The 21,192-nt window shown below is 39.2% G+C and overlaps 1 protein-coding gene and 1 non-coding gene across 3 annotated transcripts in view; one reads left to right on the top strand and one right to left on the bottom strand.

The window, feature by feature from the left end:
• Nucleotides 1–21,192, top strand: part of Parva (parvin alpha) — a 152,094-nt gene that overhangs the window by 104,176 nt on the left and 26,726 nt on the right. For both annotated transcript variants that reach the window (XM_005326791.5, XM_040284732.2), the window contains exon 5: nt 16,714–16,854. In XM_005326791.5, coding sequence (XP_005326848.3) covers nt 16,714–16,854 — 141 coding nt within the window. The remainder of the gene's footprint in view (nt 1–16,713; nt 16,855–21,192) is intronic.
• Trnat-agu (transfer RNA threonine (anticodon AGU)) lies at nt 20,806–20,878 on the bottom strand. The gene has a single exon. It is a non-coding gene; the product is annotated as a tRNA-Thr (tRNA).

Raw genomic sequence — 21,192 nt, 5'->3', positions numbered from 1 at the left:
TCTTTCATGACTTTGGCACTTTCAAAGAGTACTGGTCAGTTACTTTGTAGAATGGCACCCAATTTAGATTTGTCTGATACCCAGAGCCTCATGTGTGCTAGGCAAGAGCTCTACCGAGCCACATCCCCAGCTCTCGTCTGATATTTTCTCATGATTAGATTGACATTATGCATTTGGGGAGGAATGCCACAGAATGAAGAGCCTTCTTAGTGCATCATGTCAGGGAGAACGTGATGTGGATATATATGACTTATCACAATGTTCAATCACCTGGTTACGGTGTTATCTGCCACAGTTCATCAGTATAAAGTTACTGTTTTAAATAATTAATTCATTTGAGGAGAGATACTTTGAGATCATGCAGTATAACCTGTTTCTCCTTAAACTTCTCCCACTAATCTGAGCATCCTTGGGTGCAGCGTATGTGCTGCAGTTATCACATGGTGTTTTAATGGTGATTTCTTTCTTTTCCTTGTTTCTTCCAAATTTATTAATTGGAATTCTTCTCTAAGAAATAAATAAAGTCCATTTATTTACTTTTTTAGCTACTTAATTATATCAAGATAGACATAAAGATATTTTATACCTTGGGTTATAATTTAATACTATCATTATTTACTTTTTCGGGGGCAGGGAGGTATCAGGGATTGAACCCAGGGTGGCCTAACCTTGGAGCCACATCCTCAGCCCTTTATTATTTGTTTATTTATTCTTGAGATAGGGTCTTGCTAAATTACTTTGGGCCTTGGCAAGTTGTTGAGGCTGTCTTTTTCTCTTGCCTCAGCCCCCCAAGTTGCTGAGAGCAACATAGTAAGATCTTGTCACAAATATAAAAGGGGCTGAGGGCATGGCTCAGTGGTAAAGTGTACCTCATTACCATTAAAAAAAAAAAAAAGAAGAAGGAGAGGAAGGAATTCAGTTTCCAATGTCCTGGGGCTTGAGTGTCCTCTATACCAAGTTGGTTGGGCATGAAAACTAGGAGGGACTAGAGTGTGAGACTATTAAACTATGAAACACCAGCCCTTGGAAGATAATGGGAGTGGCCTAGGGGCTGGGGTAGTCCGGGAGCACATACTCCTCAGACATTAGGACAGGGGTAGGTGGTTCGGGAAGCCATATTGGTGACATCATGGAGTGAAGGCTTGGGACCTAAAATTGAGCAGGGGGCTGAGAGTGCTCGGTGTGTTGGTAAAGTCTGGACAGGCTTGCGCCCTGGAGACGGTGCCTGAACTCTGCTGACCAGGATTAGCTGGGTGTGCTTTGGTCAGGAGCCCTGTGGGAAGCAGCATCAGATCTGCTGGACCTTTGTGTGGCCAGAGGCTCCTTGCTCAGCAGCAGTGTCTGGACTGCTTATAGGAAAACAGCCCTCTCAGAGCCCCAGGCATTTCTGGTAGGTTCCCTGGGAATAACCTCTCCTCAGTCCTTCTTTCCTAGCTACCGGATCTAGCTTCCCCATTAATGCTTATGTTTTCTGGGTCTACTCACTTTCCTTGACAACAGATCTTCATTTAGGTTTTCCAAAAGCAGATGCTGAGACAAGGACCTGGTGGAGGAAGTTTCATGGAAAGGGATCTTAGAAAGGACAGATAACTAGGGATCAGGGATCGGGGATGTAGCTCAGTGGTAGAGATCATGCCCGGCATGCATGAGACCCTGGGTTCAGTCCTCAGCTCTACACAAATAAAGTACAGATTACTAAGTAAGTAATAAGAAGGGGAGAGAGAAATGCCCGTTAAGAGTGCATTAACAAGCTGGGCACAGTGGTGCATGCCTGTACTCCCAGCAGCTCAGGAAGCTGAGACAGGAGGATTCCAAGTTCAAAGCCAGCCTCAGCAACTTAGTGAAGCCTTAAGCAATTCAGTGAGACCTTGTCTCTAAATAAAATACAAAATAGGGCTGGGGATGTGGCACAGTGGTTGAATGCCTGAGTTCAATCCCCAGTATCCAAAAAAAAAAAAGAATGCCTGAGTAGAGTTGGCAGCTCTGTTTGCAACTCGGGCCCCCTGAGGAACCAGGTAACATTACACCTTAAAAGCATCCTTCCCAGGACAGGGAGCTAAGAGCATTCATCCATGGCTCCCATCATCCTGAGACTGAGGGTTACCCGTGCAGGAACTAAAACCTCCAGGCTGCACTCATATCATGGCAGAAGAGCAAACCTTGGGCTAGAGGTGGAACCCTGCAATGTGTAAAAGCTGTCTGCAGCTGCAGGTAAACACGGATAAGGCCAGAGAGTTCTGGAAAGGGGTATCGACATTGTTCAGAGGGTACAACTTCCCCCACTGTGAAGGTTGTTCCTCCTGACGTGAGCCATCTGTTTGTACTTTCCATGTTACTGAGAAGACATCAGCTGCGAGCCGAGCGGGTAGCCTCTTCAGGATGCACACTCCATCCTTCTACAGGTTGAGCTATAGCCCTTTGCATCCCTCAGAACAAGAGCTTCCAACCCCTAAGTGTGGAGGAAGTGCCTCCCTCCACTATGCCAAAGATTATCTCATTCTTGTCTCCGGATTACAGGCTTTGGGGATGATTGACAGAGGCAATCATCTGTTTCCACAGAGGCTCTTCTTTGCCCATGAGAGAAGAAAGTCACAGAATCATTCAAAGTTGGGACATTTCCCAGTATCTCAGTTACACAGTCCTGACCATGGTTACTTCATATTTGTATCACCAACATGTAGGCGACACATGAAGTAAGAGAGACAGGAAATAAGCAATTCCAGGATATGCCTACACAACCTAATTAAATAGTTCATTTGAACATGAGCCACAGCCTGCTCCTTATTGAGGTTTCCTGAGTTGGGTGGCCACGTGAGTTTCTTTATGGTGTTTTTTCCCACTGATCCTAATCTTTGAATATGTGCATCTGCTGAGAACGGACAAGACCTGTTTTGAGGGATGAGAGTCCTAAGGTGACAAGGTTCTTCCTTCTGGTTTTCACAATAGCATATGACTAAAATAGGACATCTTTGGGTGTGAGACCAAGAAGGCCCTTAGGCATAAAATTTCTATAGGAGGAATTTTTGTTGTGTTTATGTGTGGGGTTTTTTTTTCCCCCTGATATACCCATTTTTCTTAACCTAGTCAAGTAATATTCACTGAGCAAACTCCATTTGCCTTGCCTCATGCTCACTGCTGAGTTTAGGGATATAAAAGTGCATATGACATAGTGCTGTCTTGAGGTAACTCACAACCCGGTTGCCCCCAGGGCTATGAGAAATCCAGTAGGTGTCTGGGAAAGGCTTCCTGGAAGAGGCCTGTTTTGAATAAAGCCTTACAGAAGGAGAACTTCAACAGATCAGGAAGGAGAAGAACATTCTAGCCAGTATCACAAGAGTTGCCGGGTAGCCCCAGCTGCACTGTGGGGAGAGGGAGGATGTTGAAGAGACAAGGGGCAAGTGGGCAGGGGCCCATCAGGGTCAGCGGAGTGGAATGGATGTCTCACAACCAAGATGAGATTCAGCACCTAGATCTTGGTTGCTAACACCATCCTCCCATAACAGGAATGAGGGCTTCTTCAAATGGCTCATCTCAAGGCCGGGCAGGGACTGCAGAAGATGAGCCTGGAGTATTTGAAGTGCCCAAAGGAAGTGCTAAGAAATAAATAAATAAAACATACGTCTATGGGGCTACTATTTGAAAATGTCCAAGACCCATGTGCAAGAGTTCCCAAAGGCCAGAGTTGGAATGAGCTGGGGAGCAGGAATCACAATAGAATTATAACCCAAAGTCTAAAATAAATACCCTTGATCTATACTGCTGTAAGTAAATAAGTAAATAAATGGGAGCAAAAGACAACTCTTCCTTCCAAGAACATTCTAAGTAATTCCTGTAGAAATGACCCCTTCAAAGAGATAGAGATAACTCCCTTCCCTTGAGTGACTGGCTGTCAATGATTAGAGTGGGGAAGTAGTGGGACTGGGAAGGGTATGACAAAAGGGACGTCACCTCTGTGGTTTTTCTTCCCCAAACCCACAGTTCCAGTCTACCCATGATAAAAAAAAAAAAAAAAAAAAAAAGACAAGGGAAGTCTGAAAAGCTCACAGACTAGAAGACCCTAAGGAGACATGAAGAACAGTGGCATGCTGGACCATTTCCTGGGACAGGAAGAGGAAAGACACTGGGAAAAAAACTAGTGAGATCCAAAAAAAAAAAAAGTGTGGAATTTAGTTAATTGTTACATGCACAGTGTTACCCAGGACCAAATGCACTATATAATGGAAGCCATTAGCAGTAAATCTAAAAACCATTTAAAAACTTATTTAAAATAACAATGACTCCCACCTAACAGAGGACAAGAAACTAGGAGTTGTGGACTGTTGACTGAGCAGTGGTAACTCCTAATGGCTTGTGAGCAAAGGGACATGGTGAGGAACGGGGCAAAAGGGACGTCACCTCTGTGGTTTTTCTTAGGGAGATAACCTGGGAGCAGCAGGAAGGCTATATAGAGGCGCTGGAGGAAACACCAGCAAAGCATTCCCCTGTGAGGCAGGAGTGATGCTGGACTAGAGGAGACGCAGTGTGGATGGGGAGAGGCTTAAGAAGCCTAGCGACATAGGGCATGAGCAGCTAGAGAAAAACCAGGCTGACTCCATGTGGAGGTGTTGAGTGGCACTGACTCCACAAAACCCAAGAGGCACAGCTTCTTGAAGAATTTGATCTCACTGGCTTTGAGGGTTGCTTCCCATGCCCAAAAGTACTTGGGCTGAAGGAGCTAAAATGGAGACAGGAATGAAGAGGCAGACAGGACATCTGAGTTCCCAGTCTTGGTTCCACTACTAGCACGTACCTCTGCAGCTCAGATCATTTGTGTGTGAAACCAGGAGGACGACTTATAAGCCTCTGTGGCCAAGCTGTTCAGTACGATAACCCTAGCCACGTGTAGCTGTTGAAAGTAATTAAAATTAATAATCCATTTCCTCCATCACACTGGCTACATTTCAGGTTCTCAGTAACCAAATGTGGCGAGTGGCTGCCATATTGGACAGTGAAGAAATGCACGTTTCCATCACAGCCAGAGTTCTGTTGCGTGGCACTGCCCTAAGGTGGTCCTGTTGTAATTCTCATCGGTTCTACAGTTGTCGAAGATAATAGATATTGCTGCGCTTAGACTTTAGGAGGGGTTTTCTTGTCCCCCCAAAACTCAAAAGCCAGATGAAAGCTTATTATTATTCTCCTTTCATCAGTAAATTGTAAAGAAGTTCCTTATTTTATTTCAGTTAATCACGACATTCCCAGCCCTTTTTATTTTTTTATTTTGAGACAGAGTCTTGCTAAGTTGCTTAGGGCCTCACCAAATTGCTGAGGCTGGCCTTGAACTTGGAATCTTCTTGCCTCAGTCTCCCAAGCCCCTGGGATTATTGGCATGTACGATTACACCCAGCTTAAAATATCTAAGTTTGTTTAACAAAAGAAAAAAAAGAAGAAACATGGCACAGAACCACTTGTGTAATGTCCCTCTGTGTATGTGTATATGTAAGGGACCTATTTCATACTTACATGTGTGTATGTGTAGACTATCTCTGGTAATTCTCTCTATGGAATGGGACCAGGGGATGTGGGGGCTGCAATGAAATGAATAAACAATCTTCAGGGCTTGGATTTTTTAAAAATATTTTTAGTTGTAGATGGACACAATACATTTATTTTGTCTCTTTAGTTTTTTTTTTTTTTTTTTAATGTAGTTCTGGGGATTGAACCCAGTGCCTCATGTATGCTAGGCAAACACTCTACCACTGAGCCACAGCCTCAGCCCAATAGCTTGGATTTTTTCCATGCTCATAAAAAGTACTTGAGGGCAAGTATATTTTAGAGTGAAACTGAATTAATCTGTCAGTTGATATTAAATAATATTTGATACATTTCAATAGCAGCTATCCCAAATAAAATAGGAAAGAAAGGAAACTACTAGATATGGTAAAGACCATTAAACAAAACCCAACAGTGAGCATATTAATTAAATAGTGGCATATCAAACACATGCCATTAGGAACGAGTCAGAAATAAGGACTGATACCATCTTAGAGATCCCAGTTATTGTAATAAGAGATGAAAGCAGATTTCTATTTTCAACACTACGATGACTAGATGTTCAGACAAATCTAAGTAGAGCACACTTTAAAAAGCCAGATAAGCCTTTAAAAACATTTTCATGTGCCATGACTAAACTGGTTTGAAAGGGGAAGAAATTCCTCTGGTTTCAAAAGCAACAAGGAAGTGTAAATCCAGTGGAATAAGTGCTAATTCCTAATAGTTTGCAGCCTGAGGTGTAATGGGTTATACATCCATGTCAGGAGACAAAGCCTGAGTCAAGTCCAAGCAGGAAAGGGGATTGGATCAGAGACCAGTGAATAAAGCCAGTCTTTGAAGGAAAGCGCTTTCAGTTGGGGAGACTAGAAAATCATGTCTTAAAGAGAGAGGCAATAAGGATAAATGTTTATCTCAGCCTTGGGGTGTAAATGAAACAAAAAAGAAAGAGTGGAAAGAAGGGGAAAAAAGGAGAATCTGCCCCTGATAATTCTCTATCCAAGTCTGTATTCACATGGATTTAGGGATAGGACTTACACTGCAAATGTGGCATTAAAAGTCCAGAGCTAGATACTCTTCCAACAGGAGATTACTATCCAGAATATATAAAGAACTCAAAAAAATCTAATTAAAAAAATAGGCAAATTAATTAAATAGGCATTTCTCAAAAGAAGAAATGCAAATGGCCAATAAATATATGAAAATATGTTCAACATCGTTAGTAATTAGGAAAATGCAAATCAAAAGTACACTAGGATTTTATCTCAGTCCAGTTAGAATAGAAATCATCAAGAATACAAATAACAATGAATGCTGGGGAGGTTATGGGGGAAAGATACTCACATTGTTGATGGGACTACAAATTAGTATAACCACTTTGGAAAGTAGTATTCAGATTCCTCAAAAGACTATGAATGAAACCATCATATGACCAGCTATCTCCTCCTTGGTATTTATCCAAAAGGACTAAAATCTGCATGCTGTAGTGATGAATGCATACCACTGTCTATTGCAACACAATTCATAATAGCCAAGTTATGGAACCAGATTAGGTGTCCCTCAGTGGAAGAATAAAGAAAATGTGAGACACACACACACACAATGAAATTTTATTTTGTGTAAAGAAGAATGAAATTATGTCATTTGCTTAGAACTGGAGAACATCTTGCTAAGTGAAATAAGCCAGACTAAGAAAGTCAAGGACTGAGTGTTTTCTCTCATGCAGAGAGAAGTAAGGAATTTTAAAAGGGTGATCTTGTGAAAACAGAAGGGAATACAGTGGAATAGAGGAAAAGATTTGAGGGGGAGAGATGGGAAAGGGCAGGAACTGCAGAATGAAATTTACTAGACTACTCTATGTACATGTATAATACAGCACAATAAATTTCACTTTCATTTATAACTGTAATACACCAATTAAAAAATTAATAGAGGACCAATAGAGTAGAGAAAGGGAATTGGGGGAGGGAGAAAGGGAGGATAGGGTTAGTACTGGGGATTGAAATGGAGCTAATTATCTTATATGCATTTATGAATATTGTCAAAATGAACCCCGTGAATATGTATAACTATAATGCACAGTAAAAATATTGTAATGAAAAAAAGAGGGTTTTTTTTTAAAGTCCTAAGCTGGAAATAGAGTTAAAAGTCATCCCAGGTCACCAGTGGTCCAAGCCAAAAGGAAATATATTTCCTTCCTTTAAAGACAAATGAGCTCTAAACCCAAAACCCAGGCAACAAAGAACTCCCAAGGAATTTCTCTAAGGAAAATGAACTCAAAATTAGGAATCACCAAAGACATGAGTAGAAAGCCACAATGAGCAATGGCAACAGAAATGCTGAACTATAGTTACCCCACAAATACTATATTAGAAGTTCTTCAATAATAGAATACACAATAAGCAAGTTCAACTTGTTTTAAGAACCTATTAAAAGGATAGCAAAAGAAGAAGAAACTTTCAAAACTGAACAGGTAATGTGAAAATGAATAAAATATAATTTCTAGAAATGGAAAAACATGTAATAATGAATTAGAAACCTCAGTGGATTAGACACAGCCAAAGAAAGAATTAATGAGCTGGAAGAAATCATCCGGAATGCAGTATATAGCAAGCTACAGAGTAAAAAATGAGAAAGAAAAATTAAAACATAGACCTCATTCTAACAGTCTCCAACCTATTACCAATTGGAATTCTACAAGGAGAAGAGAGAGCAAATGGAGTGTGGTAAATATTTAAAGACATAATGAATGGGAATTTTCTAGTATTAATGAAAGAATTACGTAGATCTGAGCACAGTGGCTTATGCCTATAATCACAACAATGTAGGAGGCTGAGGCAGGAGGATCTCAAGTTCAAGGCCAGCCCCAGCAACTTAGTGAGTCCCTAAGAAACTTAATGAGACCCTGTCTCAAGAAAGGCTGGGGATGTAGCTCAGTGTAAAGCACCCTTGAGTTCAATCCCCACTACCAAAAAAGAAAAAAAAAAAAGGAGGTATAGTAAGAGGAAGAAAAATGAGCCCAAAAGAAAGATGTGACATGCAATTAGGAAAAAAAAAACAGCAAGGAAAGATCACTTTGGTGGGTAGATAAAAGCCATAACTGAACAAACATAAAATAATCACAATAATGTCTGATTTGTTAACTTTAAAAGATGAAAATAGAATTCCATATGACTATAGTGTATAAGTGAGGAAACATGATTAGAGTCAGCATGAGCTGAGGGGGTTGTGTGATTCAACATATAAGTAAAGATTCTAATTAAGCCTTTAACTATGCATAAATTTTTTTTTGTAGCCAGTAAAATGATAGGAAGAATGTATAGCCTCCTTGCCACCTTGAGGGAGAGAAAGGAATAAGGACTAAAAACCTTAATCCAAAAGAAGGCAAGGATGGCAAAGGGAGAAAGAACTGGAAAAGCCAAATAACTAGAAAGTTCAAAACAAGCTAGTAGAGTTGAATCTGCAATTAAAACCATTGACTTTATCCACTTAAAGGACAAAGATGATCAGACTAAATAGCACAACAAGGTATTGCTGATTTCTAAATATAAGAGACAGTTTTAATAAATGAAAACACAAAAAGAAAGAAAAAGGGTGGAAATAATGATCCATGCTAGACTAATACTAACTAAAAGAATGCAAAATTGCCTTTCAGACAAAAAGTATCTTACTACAGAGTAGATTGATAAACAATTAAAATTAATAGAAAAATACAGAAAATTTAAACTTCAGTGCACCTCTGTGTATCAAATATATTAAAATTTAAAAAACCATGAACTAATACCAACCCTCCTCAAATTATTCCATGAAGTAGAAATGGCAACACCCCCAAATTCATTCTGTGAAGCCGGAATCACCTGATACCAAGACCAGATAAGGACACATCCAAAGAAAAAAAGTATAAACCAATATCCCTGATGCACAGAGATGCAAAATTTATTAATAAAACTTTAGGAATCCACATTTTAAAAACACATTAAGAAGTTTGTAAACCATGATCAAGTAGATTTCATTCCAGGAATATAAGGTTAGTTCAGTATTCATGAATCAATAAATGTAGCTCATCACATAAATAGGATAAAATTTACATAATCAACTCAACAGATGTAGAAAAAGCAACAAAATTCAGCACCCATTCATGTTAATAGCTCTGAAAATACAAGGGATAGAAGGAACTTAGCTCAACATCACAAGAGCTACATATGGCAAACCCAAAGCCAACATCCTACTGAATGGGGAAAAACTAAAAGTATTCCTTCTAAAATCAGAAATAAGACAAAGATGTTCATACTTAGCACTCCTATTCATTATAATTCTTGAAATTTTAGAGAAATTAGATAAGATCAGGAAATTAAAGGGATACAAACAGGAAAAGAAGTCAAATTATTGTTGTTTGCCAATGATATGATTCTATACTTAGAAGACTCAAAAAAGCTCCATCATAAGACTTTGAGAGTTGATAAATTCGGTAAAGTAGCAGATCAGCATACAAAAATCAATAACTTTCCTATACACCAATATCAAAAAAAAAAGACCACCTGGAAATAACTCTAATCAATGAGGTGAAAGACCTCTATAATGAAAATTATAAAACACTGAAGAAAGACATTGATGAAGATATTAGAAGTTGGAAAACACTTCCACGTTCTTGGATAGGCTGAGTTAATATTGTTAAAATGGTCATACTACCATAAGCAATATACAGATTCAGTGCATTCCCCATCAAAATTCCAATGATATTCTTCCCAGAACTATAGAAAATAGTCCCTACAGTTCATCTGAAGAATAGAATACCCAGAATAGCTAAAGCAATCCCGAGCAACAAGAACAAGGCTAAAGGCATCATAATACCCAACCTCAAATTACATCAGAGGGCTAGAGTAACAAAACCAGCACTGTACTGGCATAAAAACAGATATGAAGACCAGTGGAGTAGACCAGAAGATGAGACAAACCCACACGTATATGGTCATCTCATCTTTGCAAGGGTGATAAAAGTGAAGTGAAGACAATCTTCTTAACAAACGGTGCTGGGGAAATGGGATAACAATTTGTAGGATGAAACTATACCTCTATCTGCCACCCTGCCCAAAAGCCAACTCAAAGTGAATGACAACCCAGGAATTAGACCAGTAACTATACAACTGCGAGAAGAAAACAGGGTCAACACTCCAACCTGTTGGCACAGGCATGAACTTAACAAGAACCTTAAAGCACAAGAAATAAAACTAAGAATCAATAAATGGGATGGCATCAAGTTTAAAAGCTTCCCGTGCAGCAAAGGAAACAAGAACATGAAGAAAGAGTCGACTGAATGGAAGAAAATCTTTGCCAGTTACTCTTCCTATCCCAGAATACATACAGAACTTAAAAAAAAAAAACAAAAAAAAAAAAACTTAACACCAAGAGAACAAATACCCCAATCAATAAATGTGCAAATAAACTAAACAGACATTTCTCAAAATAAGAAATGAAATGGCCAAAAAACATATGGAAAAATGTTCAGTATCCTTAGTAGTCAGGGAAATTAAAATCAAAACTACACTGAGATTTTGTTTCATTCCAGTTAGCATGGCAACCATCAGGAATACAAATAATAATAAATGCTGTTGAGGATATGGCAAGAAAGGAACACTTGCTTATACATTGCTAGCGGGTCTACAAATTAGCACAACTGTGAAAATCAGTATGGAGATTCCTCAAAAGACTAGGAATGTGGATCTACCATATGGCCCAGTTATTTCACTCCTCGGTAATTACCAAGAAGAACTGAAATCAGCACTAGAGAGATGTGTGCTTTCCAATATGTAATGCAGTACAATTCACAATAGCCAAGGTATGGAACTATACGTCAACAGATGAATGGATAAAGAAAATGTGGTACATATACACAATGGCAGCCTTAAATAAGAATGAAATTACATCAGGAAAATTGATGAAACTGGAGAACATCATGCTAAATGAAATAAGCCAGTCTCAAACATCTCCCCTCATGTGCAGAAATTAGAGAGAAAAAAAGGAATTTTTTTTTTAAGTGATATCTCACAACAACAGAAGGGAGAGAAGTAGGAGACCAAGGGAGGAAGGGAGGTACAGGAAAACAACTATGGAATAAAATTGACCCAAATCATCCTATACGCAAGTGTGAATATGCCAAAATAAATCCGATTTTTATGTATAATTATAATGCACCAAGGGAAAAAAATACATAAAAATAAATAGAAAAAGTAGAGAAAGAGGGAAAGGGAAGTAGGAGGAAAGGGAAAGCACTGGAGAATTAGAGGAAATTATGCTATGTGCATATATGAATATATCACAATGAATTCCACTATTGTGTATAATTATAAGGTACTTATAAAAACCAAAAAATCCAATCATTATTTCAATAAGAACTTGACAAATCCATTATCACAGTGGTAGATCTTTAATACATTTCTCCTAATATGTTAAGAAAAAGTTCATAAAGATAGAGAAAGTTTGGACAATGTAATTAACCAAATCTGGCCTGCATATAGTACAGAACACACCTACAAACCAGAGTGGGAAAAGAAATACCAGAGTGTGTATTTCTTTTCAACTGCACATGGAACTCATACAGAATCTAACTATGTCCATGAAGCAAATTTCAACAAATTAGTCAGCAGTCCAAATTCTCTGATGCAATTTAAATTTTCTAACCAAATGTTCCCCGTTTTTAAGCAAAAAAAAAAAAAAATCGAAATTCAGGAGTCACTCATACTGGAAAGAGTATTATTTTACATATTCTAATTCTTTGAAGGGTGATTACATTAGTACAGTGTTATTAAGACAACTGAAATAGTCACAGAATAATCTGAGAAAAATTATTAAATCGTTTCCTATTTTGAAATAATACCTACTACTTTGTAAGAAGCTAAAACTAATTATGAGCAATTTGCAAAACTGTGAAAACATGCAAGAATGGTTTCCTAGAAGAATAAAACTCCAGCCATAGAAAATTCAAAAAGCTAGTTAATATTAGCCTAAAAGAACAAAAGAGGGAAACTAGGAGTCTTGAAAAAGAAATTATCTTTAAATCCTTGGTAGCATTAAATAAAATTGCTATTTAACTATAGAAGTATTTGAGCGGGCCTCTTAAAGTTTGAGGTTTAAATATTTTAAAGAAAGAGATAGGAATATCACAAGAGCTTCTCAAATATTTTATTTTGAAATGTCACTTTGAAATAGGTGACATAGCTTGCAAAATAGAGGTAACTGTTTTGTCTTTTGTGCATATCCAGAAAATGCTGAAGACTCTAAAAGATCTAATGAGAGGATTTGGTAAGACGACTAGATATGAGAAGAAAATCTGTAAAGAAATAGTTTCTATTTTTATCAACAATAAACAGCAATAAATAAAGGATGTTTATTGCAATTTTACTGCAAATAGAGGAAGAATGGGATATAACTTGGCTATACCTCTACAAGGGAACAGTTGAATATGTAATAAACCCTATGACATAGTAAGCAGTTTTTTTAAAAGAATGAATATATACATGTGTATTGACCTAGAAATATACTCATGATACATTTATGTGGGGAAAAGTCAGTAATGAAAATATGTACACAGTATAATCTCATTTTTTTATTTGGTTCTTTTTTGTTACACATGACAGTAGAGTTCATTTTGATATAATTATATAAGCATGGAATATCTTACTCTAATTAGGACCCCAGTCTTACGAATGTACACGAAAAGTTTTACTGTATTCATATATATATATATATATATATATATATATATATATATAAATAAATTACATATTACATATTCATTCCACTGTCTTTTCTTTTCCAATCCCCCTCCCTTCCCTCATTTTCCTTTTTCTAATCCACTAAACTTTTATTCTTCTTCTCCCCCTCTTTTTGTGGGTTAGCTTCCGTGTATCAGCAAAAACATTTGATCTTTGGTTTGAGGGGGATTGCCTTATTTCACTTAACATGACAGTCTCCAGATACATCCATTTATTGGCAAATATCATAAAGTCATTCTTTATGGCTGAATAATACTCCATTGCTTATATATACCACATTTCCATTCATCTGTTGAAGGGCACTTAGGTTGACTCCATACCTTAGTTATTGTGAATTGTGCTGCTATAAACATTGATGTGGCTACATCACTTATTATGCTGATTTTAAATCCATTGGACATATAATGTGGAGTGGGAATCTCCTTCTTTAAAAAAGGGAGATGAAGAACTCTTCTATATGTTTGTTAATAAAGATTACTTTGAGATATATTCTCTGTGAAAATCCACTTAATACCAATATCAATGTCTAAGATAAAATGTCCAACGAAAACTAAGAGCAAAAAGATAAACTCAAAATATAATGACTAAAGTAGAAAAAAAAGCAGGATAAAATTGTTTTAAATCTTTATAATGCAAAAGAAAAAAGCATAGCCTTAAAAACTCTTCTCCTAAATAAGCAACGGCAGATGCTAAAAATGGAATTCTAGGAAGAATGCATTACAATTTTAGTTATTTAGACTATCATAGTTTCGTTAAAAATAAAAAATTGGTACAAAGAGAAAAACAGTGCATGCTCTAGTAGGTAAGGAGTAAAGTTGAAACTAAGAAATCCCAATTGATTTCTCTATGCTTGCAACACTTCTGACACCAAATGAGTGGGTTTTCCACACCAAGCAATTCTCTGAGGACTCAATTTAATTCTGACACTAAGTACCCTAAAGGAGTATAGCCCTCCACTGGTTAAAGTGCTCAGTCCCTCACCTCCTATGGCAATCACATGTCTGGGCTGGGCCTCCCATACTTCTGACCAACTGGCTCTAGACCAGAGCTCCCCGTTATCCCTCCTCTGATTCAATAATTTGCTAAAGTGGCTCACAGAATCCAGGAAGGTAGCTAAGGGTACCAGTTTATTACTAAAGGTAAAACTCAGGAACAGCTGAATGAAAGGAATGCCCAGGGTACAGTACGACAGAGGTGCCAGGGAGCCTCTATCCCTGTCTGGGTGCACCACCCTCCAGCACCTTGGTGTGTTCACCAACCCAGAAGCTTTGGCCACTGGAGATTGACTCAGTCTCCTGCTCTCCCACCCCCAGATGTAGGTAGACTGAAAGTACCAATGCTTGAATCACATGGTTGGTTCCCCTGGCAACCTTCATCACTCCAGAGCTCTTTCAGGAACTGGGGGACAAAAACAAAACAACAACCACAACAAAACAGAAGATGCTTCCATCAGCCTTCCATCCAGGAAGTCACAGGGCTCTTAGAATCTCTGTGGCAGGAAGTGGGTGGGTGAGAAGACCAAATGTATACTTCTCACTATGGCACACCAATGTTTAAAGAGTAAGAATGAAATGGGCGACAGTGCAAGAAAAAAATGGTTGACCTAGAAAACAGAACCCTAAGCCTTTCACTCTTAAGTCCAATGCCAACAGCAGCTTATGAGTATGAAAACTCATAGACAACAATGTAATACAGCCAAGCCAGCAAATAAGTGGCTCTCATGCCACTCCTTCCCTCCCCGCCTACCCGGCCCACTCTCAAGACAGTCATCCCTAATCTGTCCCAGCAGTCTTCTCCTCCAAGCCAATAAAGGGCTTCTCAAGTTTCTCAGCCCAGTGTTTGGACAGCTTCTCCCCAGTGCTGGTAGTTACAGTGTACAAAGAAAACAACTGGCTTCTATCTATCAGACAGTCACATCATCTAAAAATAATGGGGAGGGGGACGGGGAACAGCTTACTGTTTCTTTAGTAGGAGGGGATCCAAAATAAGAATTCAGCCTGAAAATGAGAAAGGCAGCCAGGTTCTCTTCAAGATATACCAGTCAAGAGAGACATTTAGATCTATGCTTGTTAAATCCCTGGAACTTCAGGAATGAAGAAGGATGACTTGAACAAAGGAAGAGAAAGAGAATTGTTCAGGCATCATAGAGGGGAACCACCTGAAATGGTTCTATTGGGAAGCTGAAAAGGATTGATAAATCACAGAACCACAGACATTCCCCAGTGGGCAACCTCATCTTCAAAGAATTACTCAAGGGGCACTTGGTTTGTTTAAGCTACAGCTGCTCAAAATAAATACAGTAAGGACTAAAGGGACCACTGATGTCAAGTTTAATTTGTTTGTATGGCAGCCCTCAAAACTACAGAGGAAAGCCATTTAAACTCATTTCAGAGTGTCAGTTCTGTCAATCCTGAATGAGTTGTGGAGAATGAATTAGGTGACTCTAGAAGTAGGTGATGTATTTCAAGAGCTATGGCCAAGTTCACCTGTGTGGAGGCAGTAATAACTCTCATGTCTTCCACCTGGCTGGCTGAAGCTGTAGGATGCCTTCGCTTTTAAGATACAACCTGATTTTAGGGATGTTATAACGTGAAAAGTGTGTGCCTTAGAACTGATGAAATATGGCATGTCAAATAAGTTACCTTCCAGGTGGGCCTTAAAGGAAAAGATGCTCAAATCCGATAGACATGATCAAATGTGTGCACCGTGTACAGGAATAGACAGAATGTCTTGAATAAGGACCCGACTGATTCTGTCCAGGGGAAGCAGAGAGGCTGTCCAGTTGGCACAGGGATACCCTTGGAAAAGACGGAATTGAAAAGAAGGGAGACACCCAAGAATGATGGACCAGAGTTCACATATGACAAAATAGGTTAAGTGCCCCACTTCTGTGGTCCTGGGTGTTCAAGACCCAGTCAAAAGGCTTTACAGTAATGCTGCCACTAGTGCAACATCAGATGAGCAGTAGTGTCCCTCCCCTGGTAGGCGCTAGTACAGTCAGCCCTCTGTATCTGTGCATTCCACACCTGCAGGTTCAACTTGGTGTGGATCCAAAATATTCAACAAAAATTACGTCGATGCTGGACATGTACAGGTGTTTTTTCTTGTTAATCCCCAAATGGCACAGCATAACAGCATATAGCATTTACATTTTATTAGGTAATATAAGTAGCTTAGAGATGATTGAAATGTATGAAAGGATGTACACAGGTTATATGCAAATATTATACCATTTTATATAGGGGACTGAGCACTGCAAGATTTAGTACATGTAGGGGGATCCCAGAACCAATTCCCTACAGATACTGGGGGCCCCTGTTTTGGTGAGTGGGTGTGTGAATGAGTGAATAAGTGCATGAATTAGGGTTGTCTGCAGCCCAGGATAACAGCTGCTCTCTTTTCCCTTCTTACCCAGAGAAACTTGAGAGCGAGAAGCTAAATGTCGCTGAGGTTACCCAGTCAGAGATTGCGCAGAAGCAAAAGCTACAGACCGTCTTGGAGAAGATCAACGAAACCCTGAAGCTTCCTCCCAGAAGCATCAAGTGGAATGTGGACTGTGAGTGGAACAAAGAAATGAGACCTGTTGGAGCTGGGGTTGTGACTTAGTGGTACAATGCTCTCCTGACACGTATAAGGCACCGGGTTCCATCCTCAGCACTACATAAAAATAAATAAATGAAATATAGTTATCGTGACCATTTACAACTAAAAACAACATATTTTTTAAAAAAAGGAAAAAAGAAAAAGAAAAGGACCTGTTATATAACACTGTGGTCTCTACCAGGAAGCCATCCCTAAACTGGCAGGCCCTGAGTGTGAACCCATCCATCTTTAAATGCGATGTTCTTTTCCTTAGAGAATCTGTCAAAATTACCTCTGGTGGAATGTGGGAAGGATGTCAAAATGCAGTGTCCCTTTGGTATAAAAGGCTTTTCTATATAAACCTCACGTGAGATTGGAAGAAGGAAACAAACTTGGTGAGCCACATCTGAGACCTAGCACAGCCTCTTGAAAAATCTATCTTCTCCAGTGTCAGAGTCTCTGGGACTCTGGGGTCTGCACATCCGTGCAGCCGATGAGCAGTGAACAAGGACTCAGCCATGTCTGTCCACAGTCCATGCCCAGCCACACCCCCTTCAAAGTTACAGCTGAGGGGCCAAGGTGGCAGGACCTGGAACAGGAGTTGTAAATTCAGCCTTTCACAGGCAGCATAGCTCAAGGATCTCAGAAAGTGTCAATCATTAATTCCTTGGCTGCCTTAAGGGCCTGCTATCTAACATAGACATGATGAGCCCATATCTGAATCCACATTGAATCTAGCAGATCGCAGAGTCTAGCAATGACAACTTATTTCCTATGAGGGAGTCCAAAGTTGCTTTGTTCTCCCTAAAAGTAGAATTTAGATTAATAAAATTATTTGACTGTATTTTCCCTTTGTTTTAAGTATTGGCACTATACTTGGTTATATCTGACTGGCACAACTTAAAATGGAGATCTCGTTTAAAAAACAAACAATAGGTGGGGCTGAATTTTGTTTGCTGGTATCTCCACTCAGGATGGTGAAGGTTATTAGGATGGGCTGGTTGGTCTTTGGGGCAGAGTTCCTGGTTTGGAGAAGTATCTGTGTTTTAGAAATCCTCAGTAGAGACAAACATTAAAGAAGTCCTGGAAGAAAGAACCACTTAGCTTTGCTTAATCCTGTTTACCACTCCCTTTCCTATGGTCATCTATCTGTCTGTCCCCCTGTAACAAAATAAACACTTCTAATTTATCATGGCACCCAATTTAGGAAAGACTGAGATAAAAGGATGGAATTTTTTTAAAAGCCACATTAAGAACTGACTTCAGTGACTATGAATGTTTTGGTTTGTGCTTACTTTAATTTCTTATGAGGAAGTGTGTACAAGAAAAATAATTATTCATATTACCACCCTGTTTTAGCTACTTTTGTTTTTCCCCCGACTACTGGCCACATCAATGTATATTTTTACTTGGTTAAGTCATGGCACCACTGTGTGGTTGTTTTTTCTTAATGTTTTATCATACATATATTTTTTGTGTCCTTGTGGTCTTCCCAGTTATAATTTTGACAATGCTTTTTATCTGCTGGGGTAGATCTACAGTTAAGTAATCCCCAAGTTGCTGTTGATCAGAGGGTTTTCCAACCTATTGCTAAAAATCAGATAGTGCCAAGTTCAATGTCTGAGCTTGTGTCTCTGTTTGCTTTTCCTAAGTTATCCCCATAGGTCGGTCTCTGGAACAGAGACAAACTACTAGGTCAGAGGGAATGACCAGCTCAGGGGCTAGCTACTTCTGGCGCCTCAGGGCTTCCACAAGACAAGGGATGGTGGTTGGTTCATTCCATAAGGAACATGCAGGCTCGAGGAGAGAAAGGCTCCAGCCCTCCTCACTGTAACCAGCACTAGCTGTGTATCTGGGGACGTCATGTTGTCACTGTGCTCAGGACAAAGGTGGCAGAAAGGGGCTGCTAGGTTACCACGCTCTTTGATCTAAGTGTTTAGGGATTTCTTTTCTTCTACTTATAACAGTAGTGTTCTTTCTTTCTTTTTTTCCCCTCATCACTCACATATTTTATAAATATACAGAGAAAGAGACAATCTTTCTAAGTCCCAGTCTCCAAAGCATAATTCTAAAAAAGCAAGAGAAACAGGATACCACCGCTGGAAAAATACAAGAACATCAGTCCTTTACTTCAAACATTAAATTGTTTAAGCAGTCGACTTGCTCTGTAGTTTTCATTAGTGAAAATTTAGAAAACACAGGTCATTTGGAAAAAAGTTAAATATTAACATCTACTATATGCTATGGTGCTCATTTTGTTCCTCGTGCTTTTCTAAATACTTTGCCTTGTTATCCTTGTAATACTCCTCTCTCAATCCTCTGAAGTAAGAACTTATTACCCCTATTTCACAGATGGGGAAAGCAAGGCATAGAGAGGTTAAGACATTATGAATATGAGCTTCATGAGGACAGGGGGGTTTTGTTTCTTCCTCCTCTATCCCTGGAACCAAGAAGAATGACTGCATATATTAAATACAATAATAATTGCTAAAGGAGTGTAGCTAACCAGGGTCACACGGGTGATGAATAATGGAGCCAGGAGTCAGACCCAGAAAGTCCACTGCAGACCCTGGGTACCAAGCCTGCACATCTAGCCCCATTAGCTGTCCACCCAGGGTTAGGCACTGTGAACACTGTAGTGTTCCTTCAAGTAGTGTGTGTATCTGTGCAGAAAGTAATTTGTGTGTACAATATTTTATTTGTGTGTGTATATAATATACATATAATGTATATAATATATACACAATAACATACACACACACACACACACACACACATCAAAATAATAGCACTCCCTTATCCAAGAAGGATATCTTCCAAGACCCCCACTGGATGCCTAAAACCACAGATAGTACTAAACCTTATATGTGTGTTTTTTCCTATAAATGCACAAATTTAATGCCTTTTCCATGTTAACTAAGCATTTGTCATACACTGTTGCCATACCTTTTGTGGTTTGAGGTGCCCAGGAAAACTTACAAGAATTTCTTTTCCTTTTTCACAATTTCACAGAAAGAACATTCACTCTTACCATAGATCTAAGCAACCTCAGCATATACTTGAGAACTTTTACCTTTTCACTTAAAGGAAACACTTCATATCTTCTCTTTGCCGTATCTGAATTGCCAGCGTCACTATTCTTACACTTTGGGGCCATCATTAAGTACACTAACACAAGCACTGTGATGCCAAGACAGTCAATCTTATAACTGAGATAGCTACAAGTGACTAATGGGTGAGTAGCATATACAGTGTGGACACACTGGACAAGGGTTGATTCACATCTTGGGCAGGACAGAGAAGCATAGCTCAAGATTCATCACACAACTCAGAATGACATGCAATGTTATACTGATTGTTTATTTCTGGAATTTGTTTTTTAAGTACTTTTGGACCACAGTTGACTGTGGGTAACTGAAACCACAGAAATTAAAACCATTCTCTTGTACTGGATATAAATGTCTTTCAGAGTTGTGTTTTTAATGATACATTACACAGTAGTGAACATCTTTGTCTACATTGTGTATGTGTGTGTGCGCGCGCACAAGAGACAGAAAGACACAGATTCTTTCTTTTGAAAAAAAAATTCCCAGGAGAGCAGAGCATTCATTGAAAGGGTCTGATGCTTTCGATATTGCTCTGTCACTCACCAAGACAGTCTAGATGACATATAATATTACAGGCGATAAGAACAACTTCTTCACCCACAACTTTTCCAGCTTCATGTTTTGTCATTAAAAGCACATAGGCAAATATGCTTACAACCCTCAGGGTCAAGCCTGTAGGTGGCATGAGTTATGACCAGAAGTGCAAACCCTGTCTCTGTCCCTCAGTGACCATACTATGTCTGGGTCCTCAGTGACCATGTCATACCAATGGGTCAGCCCCCATACAGCCATAAATCCTGGCTTTATTTTTTTGTCTCTTGCAGTGCTGGGGATTGAACCCAGAGTCTCTTGCACACTAGGCAAGCACTCTACCACTGAGTTACATTCCCAGACAGTAGCCTTCTTTGAGGTTTTAACTCTAGGTAAAACTTGGTAGTCAATGCCCAGCACGGAATCCTTCTGGAGGGCTGGGAGTCTGGAGCCATTGTCTACTGTTTGGTAGTAAATGTGGAGCTGCCACTCAGAGTCAGCAGAAAGCCTTCTTTGAAATAGCAGTGATGACCAGAAACTCTAATGAATGCCAAAGGGATGTCTGAATCATTTCCTTTCTTGGTAATTTCTCAAAACTGCTGTTAAAGCAGACTTATTGCTCTTAAGGAAGACAGAAGGACCCCGAATAATGCCTCAGTGCATGCTAAGTGCAC

This window comes from Ictidomys tridecemlineatus, chromosome 4, assembly GCF_052094955.1.
Source record: "Ictidomys tridecemlineatus isolate mIctTri1 chromosome 4, mIctTri1.hap1, whole genome shotgun sequence".
NCBI classification, from domain to species: Eukaryota; Metazoa; Chordata; class Mammalia; order Rodentia; family Sciuridae; genus Ictidomys; species Ictidomys tridecemlineatus.
The sequence above is the reverse complement of the archived record's forward strand: the minus strand, read 5'-3'. Positions and strand labels throughout refer to the sequence as shown.